Source organism: Monodelphis domestica, chromosome 2 (assembly GCF_027887165.1).
Source record: "Monodelphis domestica isolate mMonDom1 chromosome 2, mMonDom1.pri, whole genome shotgun sequence".
Lineage (NCBI taxonomy): Eukaryota > Metazoa > Chordata > Mammalia > Didelphimorphia > Didelphidae > Monodelphis > Monodelphis domestica.
In genome coordinates, this window is record NC_077228.1 from 46,487,611 (window position 1) to 46,501,615 (window position 14,005).

Consider the following 14,005-nt stretch of genomic DNA (forward strand, 5'->3'; position numbering starts at 1 on the left):
ATTTCAGAAACACCTGGAAAGACCTATATGAACTAATACAAAGTAAAGTAAGCAGAAACAACAGAACACTGAACACAGTGACAATATTATATAATGATCACCTGTGAAGGACTTGCTATTCTCAGAAATACAATGATCCAAGACAATTCTAATGCACTTATGATGAAAAATGCTACCCACTTTAAGAGAAAGAACTGAGGGAGTCTAAATGCAAACTGAAGCATTCTAGTTTTCATTATTATTATTATTATTATTATTAGGTATGGAGTTTTTTTTTAAGCTTTTGTTTATATGAGTCGTCTTTTACCATGACCAAAATGGAAATGGGCATTGTATGATCACACATATATAACCTAGATCAAATTGCTTGCCATCTCAGGGAGGGGGAAGGAAAGGGAGAGAAAATTTAAATCTCAAGGTTTTGAAAAAGGTATACTAAAATTTGATTATATATAAGTAGGAAAAAATAAAACATTATTAAGAAAAAATGTTTAATTCAAAATTCTAGGGATGCCAGCATTCCATCTACTACAACTACTCAAAAGCAAGAAAGTCCTTCCAATTTCCCAAATACTACTAACAAGAATGGGGCAGCTAGGTGACTCAGTAGATTAAGAGCCAGGCCTAGAGATAGGGAGTCCTGGGTTCAAATTTCACCTTAGACATTTCCTAGCTCTGTAACTCTGGATAAGTAATTTAACCCCCAATTGAACCCTTGCTGCTTTTCTGCCTTGGGACCAATATAAGCATGGATTCTAAGAGGTAATGTAAGGATTAAAAAAAAAAGACTTCCAACAAAAAGTTAAATGGACCCTAATCATAGAGGAGAGGCTCAGCTCTATAAAAAGTCAAGGATGGAAGCCTAAGGAATCTGGTAATCCATTAAATTGCTTTGTCCTGTTTCTCCTTAAATGGATTTTCTTTTCTTTTAATCCTATCCAAAACAATATAAAATGGAAGGCTGTTTCCCGTTAGCCTATCTGAATCTTTTTTTCTACTGGCAGTGTTATTGGCAATGGGAGTTATGGGGAAAGGGAAGGAGCAAATTACTTGGAATTGAAAGATGGTTTAAATACAGGATCTACTATTCACTACCTATAAAAACATGATCAAGTAATTTGCTCTTTAGCCTTGAATTTATTAATCTATAAAATGAAGGGACTAAAGAGACCTTGGTTCAAATCCTATGTAAACTATAGTAAATAATTTAATGATTTTAGTTTCCTCATCTATAAAATGAAAGGCACTGAATTAGGTGACATCTAAGGTTCTTTCCAGCTCTAAATCTCAAAATTCAATGAATCTATGATGTTCTGTTTCTAACCTTTGTCCCTCAACTCCTTACTACAATGCTCCAACAGAAAGGAAGAGCATTGGAGATATCAGAATACCCAGCTTAAGTTATTTACCTCTATCTGAGACTAGAAGGGCAAATTTAACCTCTCTGGGCCTGAGTGTCTTGACCTGCAAACTGAGAGAGTCAGATTACATATTTCCAGCCAAATATCTTATGTTCCTATTTCTAGACAAAAAAAAAAACCCTAAAAATTCGATTCTATGCTATATTCAGACCCCATTCAGCGAGGTGTGGCTTGGACAGAAACGACATTTCTTTCTATAGCTAAAATACCTGACCTTCACAAACTTTGAAAAATCATAATCTCTACTCAGAAAAATCATCCTTAGAGTCTATTTTAAATTCATCTTTTTTTCCTAAGGAAATTCTCACACACACACACACACACACACACACACACACACACACACACACACACACACCATGCTTGTTCCCTACCAATGGTGAAAGTGGCAACAATAAAATTTTTTTTATTCATATAATTTCTTAGTGATATTTCAAAATTCATAAATTATCTCTATAGTTCTAGTTGTACGTCAAGGACAATTTCAGTTGTAGAATAAGAAGTTGTGTAGAGAAGAAATTAGAGTATGTGGTTTTCTAAAATATAGAGGTTTTTAAAGTGAAAGAATAAAAACACTGGGAAATAACTTACCACAGCTAAATTGTTCCCTATGCATTTCAAAAACAAGAATTTTTCTGCAACAGCCTCTTCACCAAGGAACTCACCCAGCTGCTCTCTCAGGGCTTGCAAAGTAAGATGAGGTGACACCCTGAAATTGCATTACTCATTACTTCATCTGTTTTTAAAAATTGTAACTAATAAATTAATGAGGGATTCATTTTTGTCAAATTATTGAGGCTTTAGAATTACTGATTCACTCAAATAAGTTTAGCTTAATACACTAACCTTTATGTTATCTATTTTTAAGAGTGCTATTGACTTGGTGAAATAAATGTAGCTCTAATACAATAATCAAGAAGTTCACATTCCAAGAATTTACAATTCTGGCGTGGGTGCAATAGCTCTGTTCTTTCCTCAGGATGCTGGCATTCTACTAACAACCAAGAGTACTAAAATGAAAGCTCTTGGGACCTGGCATCTTGATATTACCTTCAAAATGTCATTAGGCAAATGTCATCAGCTTGTGCCATCTGTCATTAAGGTGAAGTTCTCATTCTCAAGTCTTTGTTCATTTTTATGGATTATAACAATCTTGTCTCATCACCTCTATTTCTATTAGACCTCTATTTCCTTGAAGTCTAATTTTATTCTCTGTTTGATCCAAATTTAGAATATGCTGTGGATCTATCTATGAAGATCATTTGCCTTCTGGAATGATATTCAAACTTACAGTAGTCTTCTTATAACAATTAGAATTTACACATTGCCTTTAATACAATTACTTCCAGCTAACATGAAACAGAGGGCTAAGGTAAATATCCACAAAATTCAGCCCCCAACCTCATGTGATTATTGTGATAATTTTTTAAACTTCTATTTTACTCTATCTGTGTTCTACTGAAGAGATCTTCAGAAAATGACTTTTAGAAACAGAAGAGAATATTTCCTTTATCCAATTTATAGTATTTACCAAAAATAAAAACACAACAACAACAATCTAAACACAGGCTGCAAAGAGAATCCTGTAACTACAAGTAAGTGAATCTCTAGACTTAGGTAACTGAATGAGGCAATGGAGCCTAATGGATGCTCCCAGTGGATCTGGAAGTTGGGAAAATCTGGGTTCAAGTCTTGCCTCAGACACTTATCCATAAGGCTGTGAATAAATCATTTAATTTCTCTTGTTTCATTTTTCTCATCTATAAAACAAGGATATTAATAACATATACCTCATAGGATTGTGTAAAAGTTAAATCAGAAAATTAATGTAAAGAACTTGGTAAACCTTAAAACTCTTTATAAATGTGAACTCATAATTATAATTAGGAATATAAATTTAAATCTATAAAGTCCTTTGAGGCCATAGAGTCCAATCTCTTCATTTTTCATATGAAGAAACAGTCTTGAGAAAGGGTGACTTGGTCTGAGAAGCTCCACAAGCTTAACAAAATTCCATACCTACTTAGAGCCCAACGGAAATTTATTTATGGAAAGAAGACATTAAAAACACAATATTCATCTATGTCAAAGCAAGTTAGAATAAATGAGCTAGAATATTATGCTTTTAATTTGCCCTGGGGGTAGCTGTGCAAAAATAATCATTATGGGGTATTTATTAGTCTGGGAATCTGGAGAAAGCACTGGTCGAAAACATTTGGGTGAATGTCAATAGAGAGAAAAATGGAATTTTTTTCATTAGCATCTACTGCAGATCCCCTGGACAGAAAAAAGACATAAAGAGTTTGGGAAATCGATCACAAATATGGAAAAGAGGAATGATAGAGTAGTGATGAGAAACTACATTTACTTTTTTTATCAGCTGAGTTGCTCTTTTTGCCAAAAGGAAAAAAAAATAGTTCAGAATTTCTTGACATATCTTAAAGATGGGAGGACCAATGAAAGAAAATTCTATTGTAAATCTGATTCTCTTTAACAAAGAGTAAAAAGGAAGGGAACATTGGGGGAGGTGACCACTCTCTCCAAAATTTTGACAGAAAAAAAGGAGAGTAAAAAAAAGGTTCTAGATCTTGAAAGATCCTATTTCAAACATTTCAGAGAAAGAATAAATCCTAAGGACAAAAATTCTATAAGGAAAGTCAGTATTATATAGGATAAACCAAATTCTGAAGAAAAGGGGGAATTGTCTGAAGAGTACATTGATTCAATGGGAACTCACCAAATCAACTCAGATTTTTAAAATATATTTCCAGAATAAAACAAGGATCGATAAAAGAAGTTCAATGCAGAAACATGATGTAATACTGTTACAGAACAGTGTCAGAAGTACTGATGTTCTAAATTTGCTTAGTTAAGGACAAAAAAAGCTTTAAAAATAAGTTGTATTTCAGAAAAAAAATGGAAGCTTGAAGAAAGGTACAAGGCTACTGCTTTGAGGTGGACAAAGCAATAATAAGAGACAAAGGGAACCATTAATTTTTTATTTTACTTTTGTTTGTCTGCCAGGATGAACAGCTTTGATCTGGGAAGGATAAATCCAAAATGACCAACAGAATGTTGATAATCAAAATAAAGAGATAGTCAAAATAAGGTGGAAGAGCACCTCACTTCCTTTACTGAAAAGCAATCACCTGGTCAAAGGAAATGCCATCTGTGCAGGTTCCCACTGATATAATTGCTAAGCCACAGTCAGGGATATCTAAAAGTTCTTGGCGAACAGGGAAGGTACCACTGGACCAGAAAGGGGCAAACACTTTCAATGTTCAGAAGAGAGTATGTAATCTGTAAACTATGAGCCAGAGTTTGACTTTAATTGCTGGGAAAATTCCAGCATGTATTATTCAAGATATAGTAAACATCTGAAGCAATCATTTCTTTTCTAGTTGTGTTTTTTTGTATGAATTTTCCACTTTTTTAAAGTCAATGTCTTTTCTCTGTAATTGGTGCTTTCCTTTTACTACATTGTGCAAGTCTCGTCTCATATTCCTTATCTTTGCCTGATCATTCATTTCTTATCCCAAGTTCCTTGATTTTATTTAAGTCAGTTTCTCTTTGATTTTGTCCATTTCTCTCCTTATAACCCCTTTTCTTTTCCTATCTGCCTAAGGAGGTAGCTCAAAACCTTCCCTGAATAAATTGTGGTATCTGATGGTGATGGAATACTATTGTGCTGAAAGGAATGGAAAGAATTCCATGTGAACTGGAAAGACCTCCAACAACTGATACAGAGTGAAATGAGCAGAACCAAGAGAACATTGTACATTGAAAGTGAAACATTGTGCAGCTATCCAATGTAATGAACTTTACTACTAGTAGCAATACAATAATCCAGGACATTCTTTAAGGAATGAGAAAGAATGTAATCTGCATTGAAAGAACTATGGGAGTAGAAACGCAAAAGGAAAATTTATCACTTATTGTTTATATGGGTATATGATTTGGGGTTTCAGTTCTAGGTAAAAATGAATAATAAGTATCAAACATTTGTACAACCCAGTGGAACTGCTTATCAGTTCTGGGAAGGGGAGGGAAAGAAAATGAGTCATGTAAAATGGAAAAATATTTTTTAAAATAAAATTTAAATTAAAATATATATATAAGCATAAAAAAAGATGTATGGGTTTTCATGAGGAGATAAATTTCACCAAAACTGTACATATATTGTGAGGGTAGAGATGGTTGGGAAAGGAGGTGTGCTCTTTCTCCCCAGGGCACCACCTCTGCCAAACAGCAATATGTGGAAGAAGGAAACTGTTTCTTGTTTCTCATGTGCTACAAAGACAATCTCTTACCTGTTTCTATCCAATGTGGATAATACTTGCAAAGTGACACACACACATATATGTGAATATATTTATATATGTATATAGTATGAATTGTTTATTTGAAGCTCCTCTACACTAATTAGAGCTACTGCTTTTAACAGGAAACCATTGATTAGTTCATTCATTCTATGCAGTGCTTAGTATTTTATCATGGTAATACCAATAGAGGAACAGTCTTGAATGGCACTAAGGTTGAGATGAGCTCCTAAGGACATTATAATGGAGAACACACTTTAGGTTGGGCCTTACTAACAATTTATTAATGATGTTACAAAATGACATTGGCTTCGGGGCAGCTGGGTGCCTCAGTGGATTGAGAGTCAGGCCTACAGGCAGGAGATCCTAGATTAAAATCCAGCCTCAGACACTTCCTGGTTGTTTGACTCTGGGCAAGTCACTTAACCCCCATTGCCTAGGCCTTGCTGCTGTTTTGCCTTGGAAACAATACACAGTATTGATTCCAAGATGGAAGGTAAGAATTTTTTAAACAAATGGGATATGGGATGCAGGATATGCCTATAAAAAGCTAGGCAAAGCTAATGAATAAAATGAGACCCATGGCCTCAATGTAGCTCTGGATGGGAATACCTTATTCAAAAGAAATAAAAATAAGATGTGGAGATTGATAGCATTATGTATTAAGAATGAATATTCATGTGAAGAAACTCAAGAACCAGGAGGAGAAGGCATGGTGTAGAACTTTTGATAATTATCTCATAATATAATTGTGGAAAAGATTTGAGCTGTGGGTTGACTGAACAGTTGGACTCAGTTAACAGTAATGGTTTGATGTTGAGTTGAAAGTAGATCTTATGCATGTGCACTACTCCTGGGGATGTTTACTGACCATGTGCTTTTAACCATTTTTATCAGTGACGAGTAGAGGCTAAAAAAGGGAGCATGTTTATCAAATTGCAGATTATATAAAGTTCACTATGAATCAAAAGTGTGACAATTAAAAAAGCTAATGATCTTGAGTTAATGTGATCAAGACTGGCCTGCTTGCTAGGCCTACGGATATGATAGACTTATACTCTGATCTAGTCAGACTACCTCTAGAATATTGTGTTGTTATGAGAGATAAGGAAAATCATGTCATATGAAAATGAACTGAAGTTACTAGGAAAGTTAAGCTTAGTGAATAGAAGACATGGGTATGATATGATTGTTGTATTCTAACTAAAGGCTGTCAAAGGAGTTGGGATTAGACTTGTATGCTTAGCTCCACATATATAAATAAGCAGTAATTATTGCAGAGGCAGATCAGCTCAATTTAAGGAAAAATTTCCCAAAAATTAAACCTATGGAACAAAGGAAGTAATGGACCTGTTTTTCAAAGAAAAGTTAAATGACCACTTTTTTAAGTATGCTAATAGGAAGAATTGTTGACTTGAGATAGATGGGCTCTGAATTCTGTTTCAACTATGACATTCCATGATCAACAGCTTCCCCTTATTCACAATAATCTTCAGGATCCAGGAATTGGCTTTGCATAATCCCCATGTTGCCTGGAGTTGTCAGGAAACCAAGCTCAACTTCCCACTTTTCCTCCAACGTTGTTCCTGGACAAAGAAGTGTAGAAGAGTTTCATCTACCCATCCACCTCTTCTACTGGGAGTTCCATTGTCCCTTATTATGAATGAATGAAGAGCATATGCAAAGTACTATGCTAAGCACTCATAATAAAAACAGAAAGTTCCTTCTCTCAAGGAGTTATTATCCTAATAGGGGAAGACAGTACATACAGGTTTCAGCTAAAAGTCAGATGGAAAGGTCCAGTGATACCTAGGGTCCAGGAGTTGTGATCTTCTTAGTGCCATTTCCAATAATAAAAACTGTATCCATTTCTGATGTTGAATCATTTGACTATGCCAAGAACTTTGGAAACAAGAATTTTCTGAGTCATCACAACTAATCACTAAATATAGTAAGTTTTATCAATACAAAATACTTCATTTTATTGCACTTTGCTTTATTGCACTTCATAAATATTGTGGTTGGCTGGTTTGTTTTACAAATTGAAGGTTTGTGGAACCCTGTATCAAGCAAATCTATCAGTGCCATTTTTCTAATAGCATGTGCTCACATTATGTCTGTGTCAACTTTTGGTAATTCTTAAAATACTTCAACCTTTTTTTCATTATTATCCTATCTGTTATGGGGATCTTTGATTAGTAATCTTTGATGTTACTAGTGTAATTGTTTTGGGGTACCATGAACCACACCTATAGTAAATGTCAAACTTAATTAATAAATGTTGTGTGCATTCTGACAGCACCACCCACCAGCAGTTCCCCATCTCTTTCCCTCTCCTTAGGCTTCCCTATTCCCTGAGACCCAAAAATATTGAAATTAGGCCAATTAATAACCTTACAATGGCCTCTAAGTGTTCAAGTGAAAGGAAGGGTCAATCAATGTAGCAAATTTCATTTTTTAAATGACTTATTTTTTAAAACTGCCATAACAACTCCAACCTTTTGCAACCACTACCCTTATCAGTCAGTAGCTGTCAACATTGAGACAAGACCCTCTGCCAATAAGATTCACTGAAGGCTCAGGTGATGTTAACAATTTTGGGCAATGAAGTTATTTTTTAAATTAATGTACATACTTTTTTAAAACATAATACAATTGTACTTAATAGACTACATTATAGTATAAACATGATTTTCATATGCATTGGGAAGCCAAAAAATTCATGTGACTTGCTTTATTGTGGATTGTGGTGGTCTGAACCAAACCCACCACATCTTTGAGGTAAGCTTATCTTCATACCTCTCTGTAGCCTGTTAATCTTGCTCACCCTCTGCTTCTACACACTCTTTCCTCCCTGAGTTTTCATAAAACTACAATCTGGGTTCTTCTTCTACCTGCCTAAGTGTTCCTTTTCAATGTCTTTTGCTAGACCATCATCTATGTTCTGCCCCCTAAAGATAGGTGTACCCTAGAATTAATGTCCTGGGCTCTATTATCTTCTCTCTTTACATGATCTCAATGATCCATATCATCAGATCCTGGGAGTTCAATTATTATCCCTCTGTATGTGATGCCCATATCTTATACACATGCAGCTCTTACAACTCTCTAAACTTGCATCACCAACTGCCTATTGATCATTTCCCTATACTCATCCCTTAGGCTATCTCAAACTCAACACAGAAAGTGGAACTCATTATCTTTCTGCTAAATATAACTCTCCAGCTAACTTCTCTATTCCTGTCAGGGGCATTGCATTATTAAGTTACTCACATTCACAAACTCCAAGTCATCCTTGACTTTTCACTCTCTTACTACCCATTTAATTTCCCAAAGTAACTAGCTACCAAGTCTTGTTGACTTTTTCTTCACAAAATTGCTTATGACTATTCCCTTCTCTCCATTCATATGACCATCACCCTATTTCAGGGCCTTATAACCTCTCAGATGGATCATTATAATAGTCTCCCAATTGCCTGTCATTTCTTTCTCAAAGAGATGCTAACATAATTGCTATAATAATCTCCCTAAAGCACAGGCACAACCTCATCACTTTCCTGGGGAAGAAGCTTCAATTGCTCCCTATTACTTCTAGAATAAAGTATAAAACTCCTCTTTTTGACATTTAAAATGTATCTTAACAGATTTGTCTCACATTATTCCAGCAGCATATATTCCACACTATAACTAAACTAGCCTATTTGTTATTCCTTGCAAAGGGTATTAAATCACCCACTTCCATGCCAGTGGCTCCCCTATGTTTCTTCCTCCTCATATCTGTTGAAATATTGAGCTCTTTTCAGGTGTAACCAGTTACATAAGGCCTTTTTGATCTTTCTAGTTGTTATTGCTACCCACCCTGCCCAGTCAATGTCTTTTCATTGAGGTAGAATCTGTCAGGACTTGTACTTTACAGATAAGGCTTAAAGGGCCTAAAATCACATCCATGCCAGGATGAGAAATCAGAAATCCTTGGTAGTTACATTCTGTCCCTTTCCCCCAAAGTTCCCCTTTTCAAAAACTATCATTTTCACCTCATTTTTTTTACCAAGTTAGCATTGTATACACAAATGTCCATATGGCAAAAAACTACCTGGGGAAATTGGAAGTTGCCTAGATTGATTTATAGACCATTCAGGAGGCAACAAAAGCAGACAACAAATACATAATGACTTCTGCCAGACATCATAGGCATCTTTATGTAGTGGGTTGTCTACTTCAAGTCTCTGTTTCAACTCTCAAGAAAGATGAAGGCTCCCAGCCCCAATCCTGTTACCATCACACAAATTAAGCTCCATGCTCTTTTACCTATAACTTCCCAATTCATTCTCTATTCTATTGGTTGCTATAAAACAAAGTTTGCCAAGAACTTGAGTTTCAGTCACAATAACATTTGGTCAATTAAGAAAGCTGTACACTAGAATACTGTGTTTAGGGACCATCTACAATCTGCAAGTCCCAATGATGGCTAAAGAATTCATCCAATAATCCTTTATCCCATAGCCCAGGTAGCCCTTCTAGAAAAAGGAATAGCATACCAATTTTGTTAATTAGTTCCTTTTTTACCTTATCTGAGGATGTAGACACAAAAAGCACATCTAGCTAACTATAATTCATCTATCCCTATTCTTCTAGATGCTCTTATGATTTCCCATTATGCTTTGCATCTGCTGTTCTACCTAGTTTCAACTTCCTAGAATATGATACCCTCTGGTATCTACCCATACCTTTCCTGCCTCCTTTTATGTGTTGCCTTTTTCCAATAGGTTTTAAGTTCGTTAAGAGGATTCTGTCTTTCCTTTTATTAATTGTATCCCCAAAGCTTAGCATAGTGCCTGGCATATAGTAGGCACTTAATAAATGATTACTGGAGTAGACTGGATTTCGAAGCATGAATAACCTATCCATTCCTTAATTTCTGTTATCTTTAGGAACCATGGATCCAACTTAATTCAGAACTTTGTTTCACAGAATTTCCTCCATGATCTAAAGTGCATTGTTCCTATCACTATTCCAGGTCTAACACCAGGTACAGTTGACTCATCCTTAGTCTACTTAGAGGTCAGGAACTCAGCTTTAGTTGGGATAAAGAGACAAGAGAAGGCTCAATAGGTCCTAATATAAGTGCTAACGATAAACTTCACTTGTCACTACTTTGTTAGTTGCAGCCTAAAGAATATCACATAACATTTGAACAACCTGGAGAAGGGAGGGAAGAGGGGAGGGGAAAAAAATGAATCATGTAAACGTGGAAAAATATCTTAAAATAAAAAAATAAAGAATATCACAACTCTTAAAAATAAAAAAAAAAACTGTTGCTCTAATAATAGAATAGTCCTTTCCAATATTGGGAAATCACATATCTGCTTCATTTTCTTGTTCTGCAGGCAATTTAAAAAATAAACTAAATATGTATAATGAGGACAGCACCCGAAAATCAGCCAGTGAAAAATAAAAGAATGTTATAGATCCAAGGATTATCTTTCCCTGTCTTGATTACTTTTCATAGATTGACTCCAACAGGCCTGGGCAGGAAGTCTTACTCCTTCATCTCCATCTTTCAGAATCTGTATCTCTTTTCACAGACTAGTCCAGGAACGTTGGCCTCAGCACCAGCCATCTTTATTTCCTTCCACTTCTTGGTGCTATGCCTCCTCAAATTAACTGGTTTTCTACCTTTCTGTGAGTGAGATACACTGACTGGTAAAATGAAAGCTTGTGAAGGCAAAGGAATATTGTTTGTGTCCTTAATGCCTAGCATAGTACCCTGTGCCTAATATAATAAATTAATATTTAAAGAATTGAAAAAAATAAATTGGTTGATCATTGTTCACAGCTCTTGTTTGCAGATAATTAATCTTCTAAGTGTTTAACCACAGCAGTCCATCAAGAGAAATTTATTCTCTAGGTTGTAGCACTATGTCAAGAAGAACACCACTTCCCTAATTTAATATGCAGTTAAGCCAGGGCCTAGGTCCAATTCATGGCAGGATATGGCTCCTTACCATTCTTACCTGAAGGAAATTTTAGAGAAGAAAATTTTAGGAAAGGGAAGGGAAGGGAACAGAAGGGACAAAAAGGATTCTTCATTGAATATATTTCTATGTGACTTTAAAAATACTTGCCTTATAAATCCAGCTGAAATAAATTTACTGACAACTTCTACTGAAATAGTATTTAGCTTATAGTTCCATGATCCTTCAGGGACATAAAAAACATGAAGTTCCACCAACTGAATAAATTGAGAACAGTCTGTCAGATAAAGGTATTTTGAGTACTTGAAATAACACTTGAAATTACATTGAAATAAAACAAGTATCAATGTTAAAAATGAGTTTAATCAAAAGATTTGACATAAATATATAATTTGCCAAACATGTATATCTCTTGAGCTAAATGGAAATTTAAAATTGTAAAGGTATTTTTTAACTACAAACAGTAAAAACAATCTCCAACTCTCAAATGGTTTATGCTAGGAAAATTCATTAAGTTTCTTGATGCAAAAATTGAAATATATTTATTCAAATAAGCAATGTTAAAGACAGTAGTTGGGCTTACATATCTATACACAAAAGTTAATTTAACCTAAACAATAGCTTGAATAATAGTTTGACTATGTAATGGGCTGAAAAAGCTCTAGAGTATAGTAGTAAACCTTGGATTTGTGGACTCCCAATGGGAGAATGGATAGATTTCATAGGGCATGTAAATTAAAAAGTATTATCTTGATTACTATATTTGAATGTAATTAGTCTCCTTTGCAATCCTAAGAATTTCCTTTTATGCATTTATAACATGGTTTTGAGAAATTCATAGGTATTACCAGATTGCCAAAGGGTAGAAGACATAAAAAAAGTTTGCCCTAGAGGACTAGGTTGGTTTGGGAATCTAAGCCACCTTTATGACTTTGTTTCTATGGTCAAATGGGTTCCCTGATCTGAAATTACTGATAAATATTCCTTCTTTACCTTCAGTCACCCAAGAAACAAAATGAATTGAATAGTTCCACAAACTTTTGTCACCCTTGTGTAAACCTCAAATTTCCTTAGACTTATAAATGTTGGAAATTTCACCATTGGGATATTTCATACTTGGAAAATTTCTTACTGATAGTCTATTGGAATGGGAACCCCATTGGCATGGGAGGTTCTTTCTCTTCCCTTCTTAAGATTACTTTAGGACAGAAACCCTTTGCTGAACAATGGAAAGGACTTTGACCTATGCTTAAGCATAGAACAGGAATTTCTTTGAGTCTTGATTGATTTTAGAATTGATACAATGGAGATACTTGGAATAAATCTCCACCCTATTCAGTCCTAATAGGATTGAGTAAGGGCTGCAGCCTAGATCAAAATTTAATTATTCCAATCTCTACCCTACTCAAGTTAACAGGATTTAGAAAGGGCTGTAGCAAAGGAGTAAAGATTTAATCATTTGAAATTATGACCTTCAACAGACATGTGCAAAAGCCAGAAACCTCTGGGCGGTCCTGGGTTAAGCTAGAGCCTCCATTGACAGGGAAATTGATGAACAGTGATTGGTAGATGTGAGGACTGAGGGGAAGCAACTTGGAGGGTTTCCTTAAAGATAGGGGGTCTGAAGACTGAGGGAGTTGTGGAGAGTTTGGTCGGGGTGATTGCAGTGGCTCTGAGAAGGCTTGCTCTGAAGGAAGCTGAAGGTGGGGGCCTCTGAGACTGTTTCTCCATTTTGGACACGTGAGTAATAGGGACTGATCTCTTTTCTTTGCCCCAGCTATCTAAGGGCTTGGGCCTTTTGGCCCAGCCTAAACAGAAGGGGTATTTAAGCCTTATTCCCTTCTCTCCCTTTTTCTCTCTCTCTATCTCTAATTCCTTTCTTACTCCTATTGTAATTAAACTCCAAAAAAGGCTGACGGCTGACTTGAGTTTTTCATTTAGGAATTACATAGCTGATTCCTTGGCGACCTTAAATTAATATATATCAGTCTTTTAAAGTGATTCCCTTGTAACACTTGGTTTTGAATATGGGGGAAAAAGGTACACAGGAAAAGGGTTGTATAGAAAAAGGGCATCAAAAAATAGCTTAAGGGATAATTTTTGCTCTCTTGTCACTTGAAGGGCCCATTTTCATCCCTAAAACATCAAAAATGGCATTTAAAAGTTAGGCAGTGCCTATTCATACTGCTACTTATATTTGGATTTCTATCTTTTTTTGTTACATTATATATATGCTTTCCTAAAAACATATAGAATATTAAAATTACTACAATCAAAACAAAATAATCAT

The 14,005-nt window shown here is 35.2% G+C and overlaps 1 protein-coding gene across 2 annotated transcripts in view; it reads right to left on the reverse strand.

Annotated features, from left to right (window-relative positions):
* SPATA1 (spermatogenesis associated 1) overlaps positions 1–14,005 on the reverse strand; it is an 82,184-nt gene that overhangs the window by 55,791 nt on the left and 12,388 nt on the right. For both annotated transcript variants that reach the window (XM_007480608.3, XM_007480605.3), the window contains exons 3-4: positions 11,866–11,972; positions 2,013–2,130 (exon numbers count right to left, since the gene is read on the reverse strand). In XM_007480608.3, coding sequence (XP_007480670.1) covers positions 2,013–2,130; positions 11,866–11,972 — 225 coding nt within the window. The remainder of the gene's footprint in view (positions 1–2,012; positions 2,131–11,865; positions 11,973–14,005) is intronic.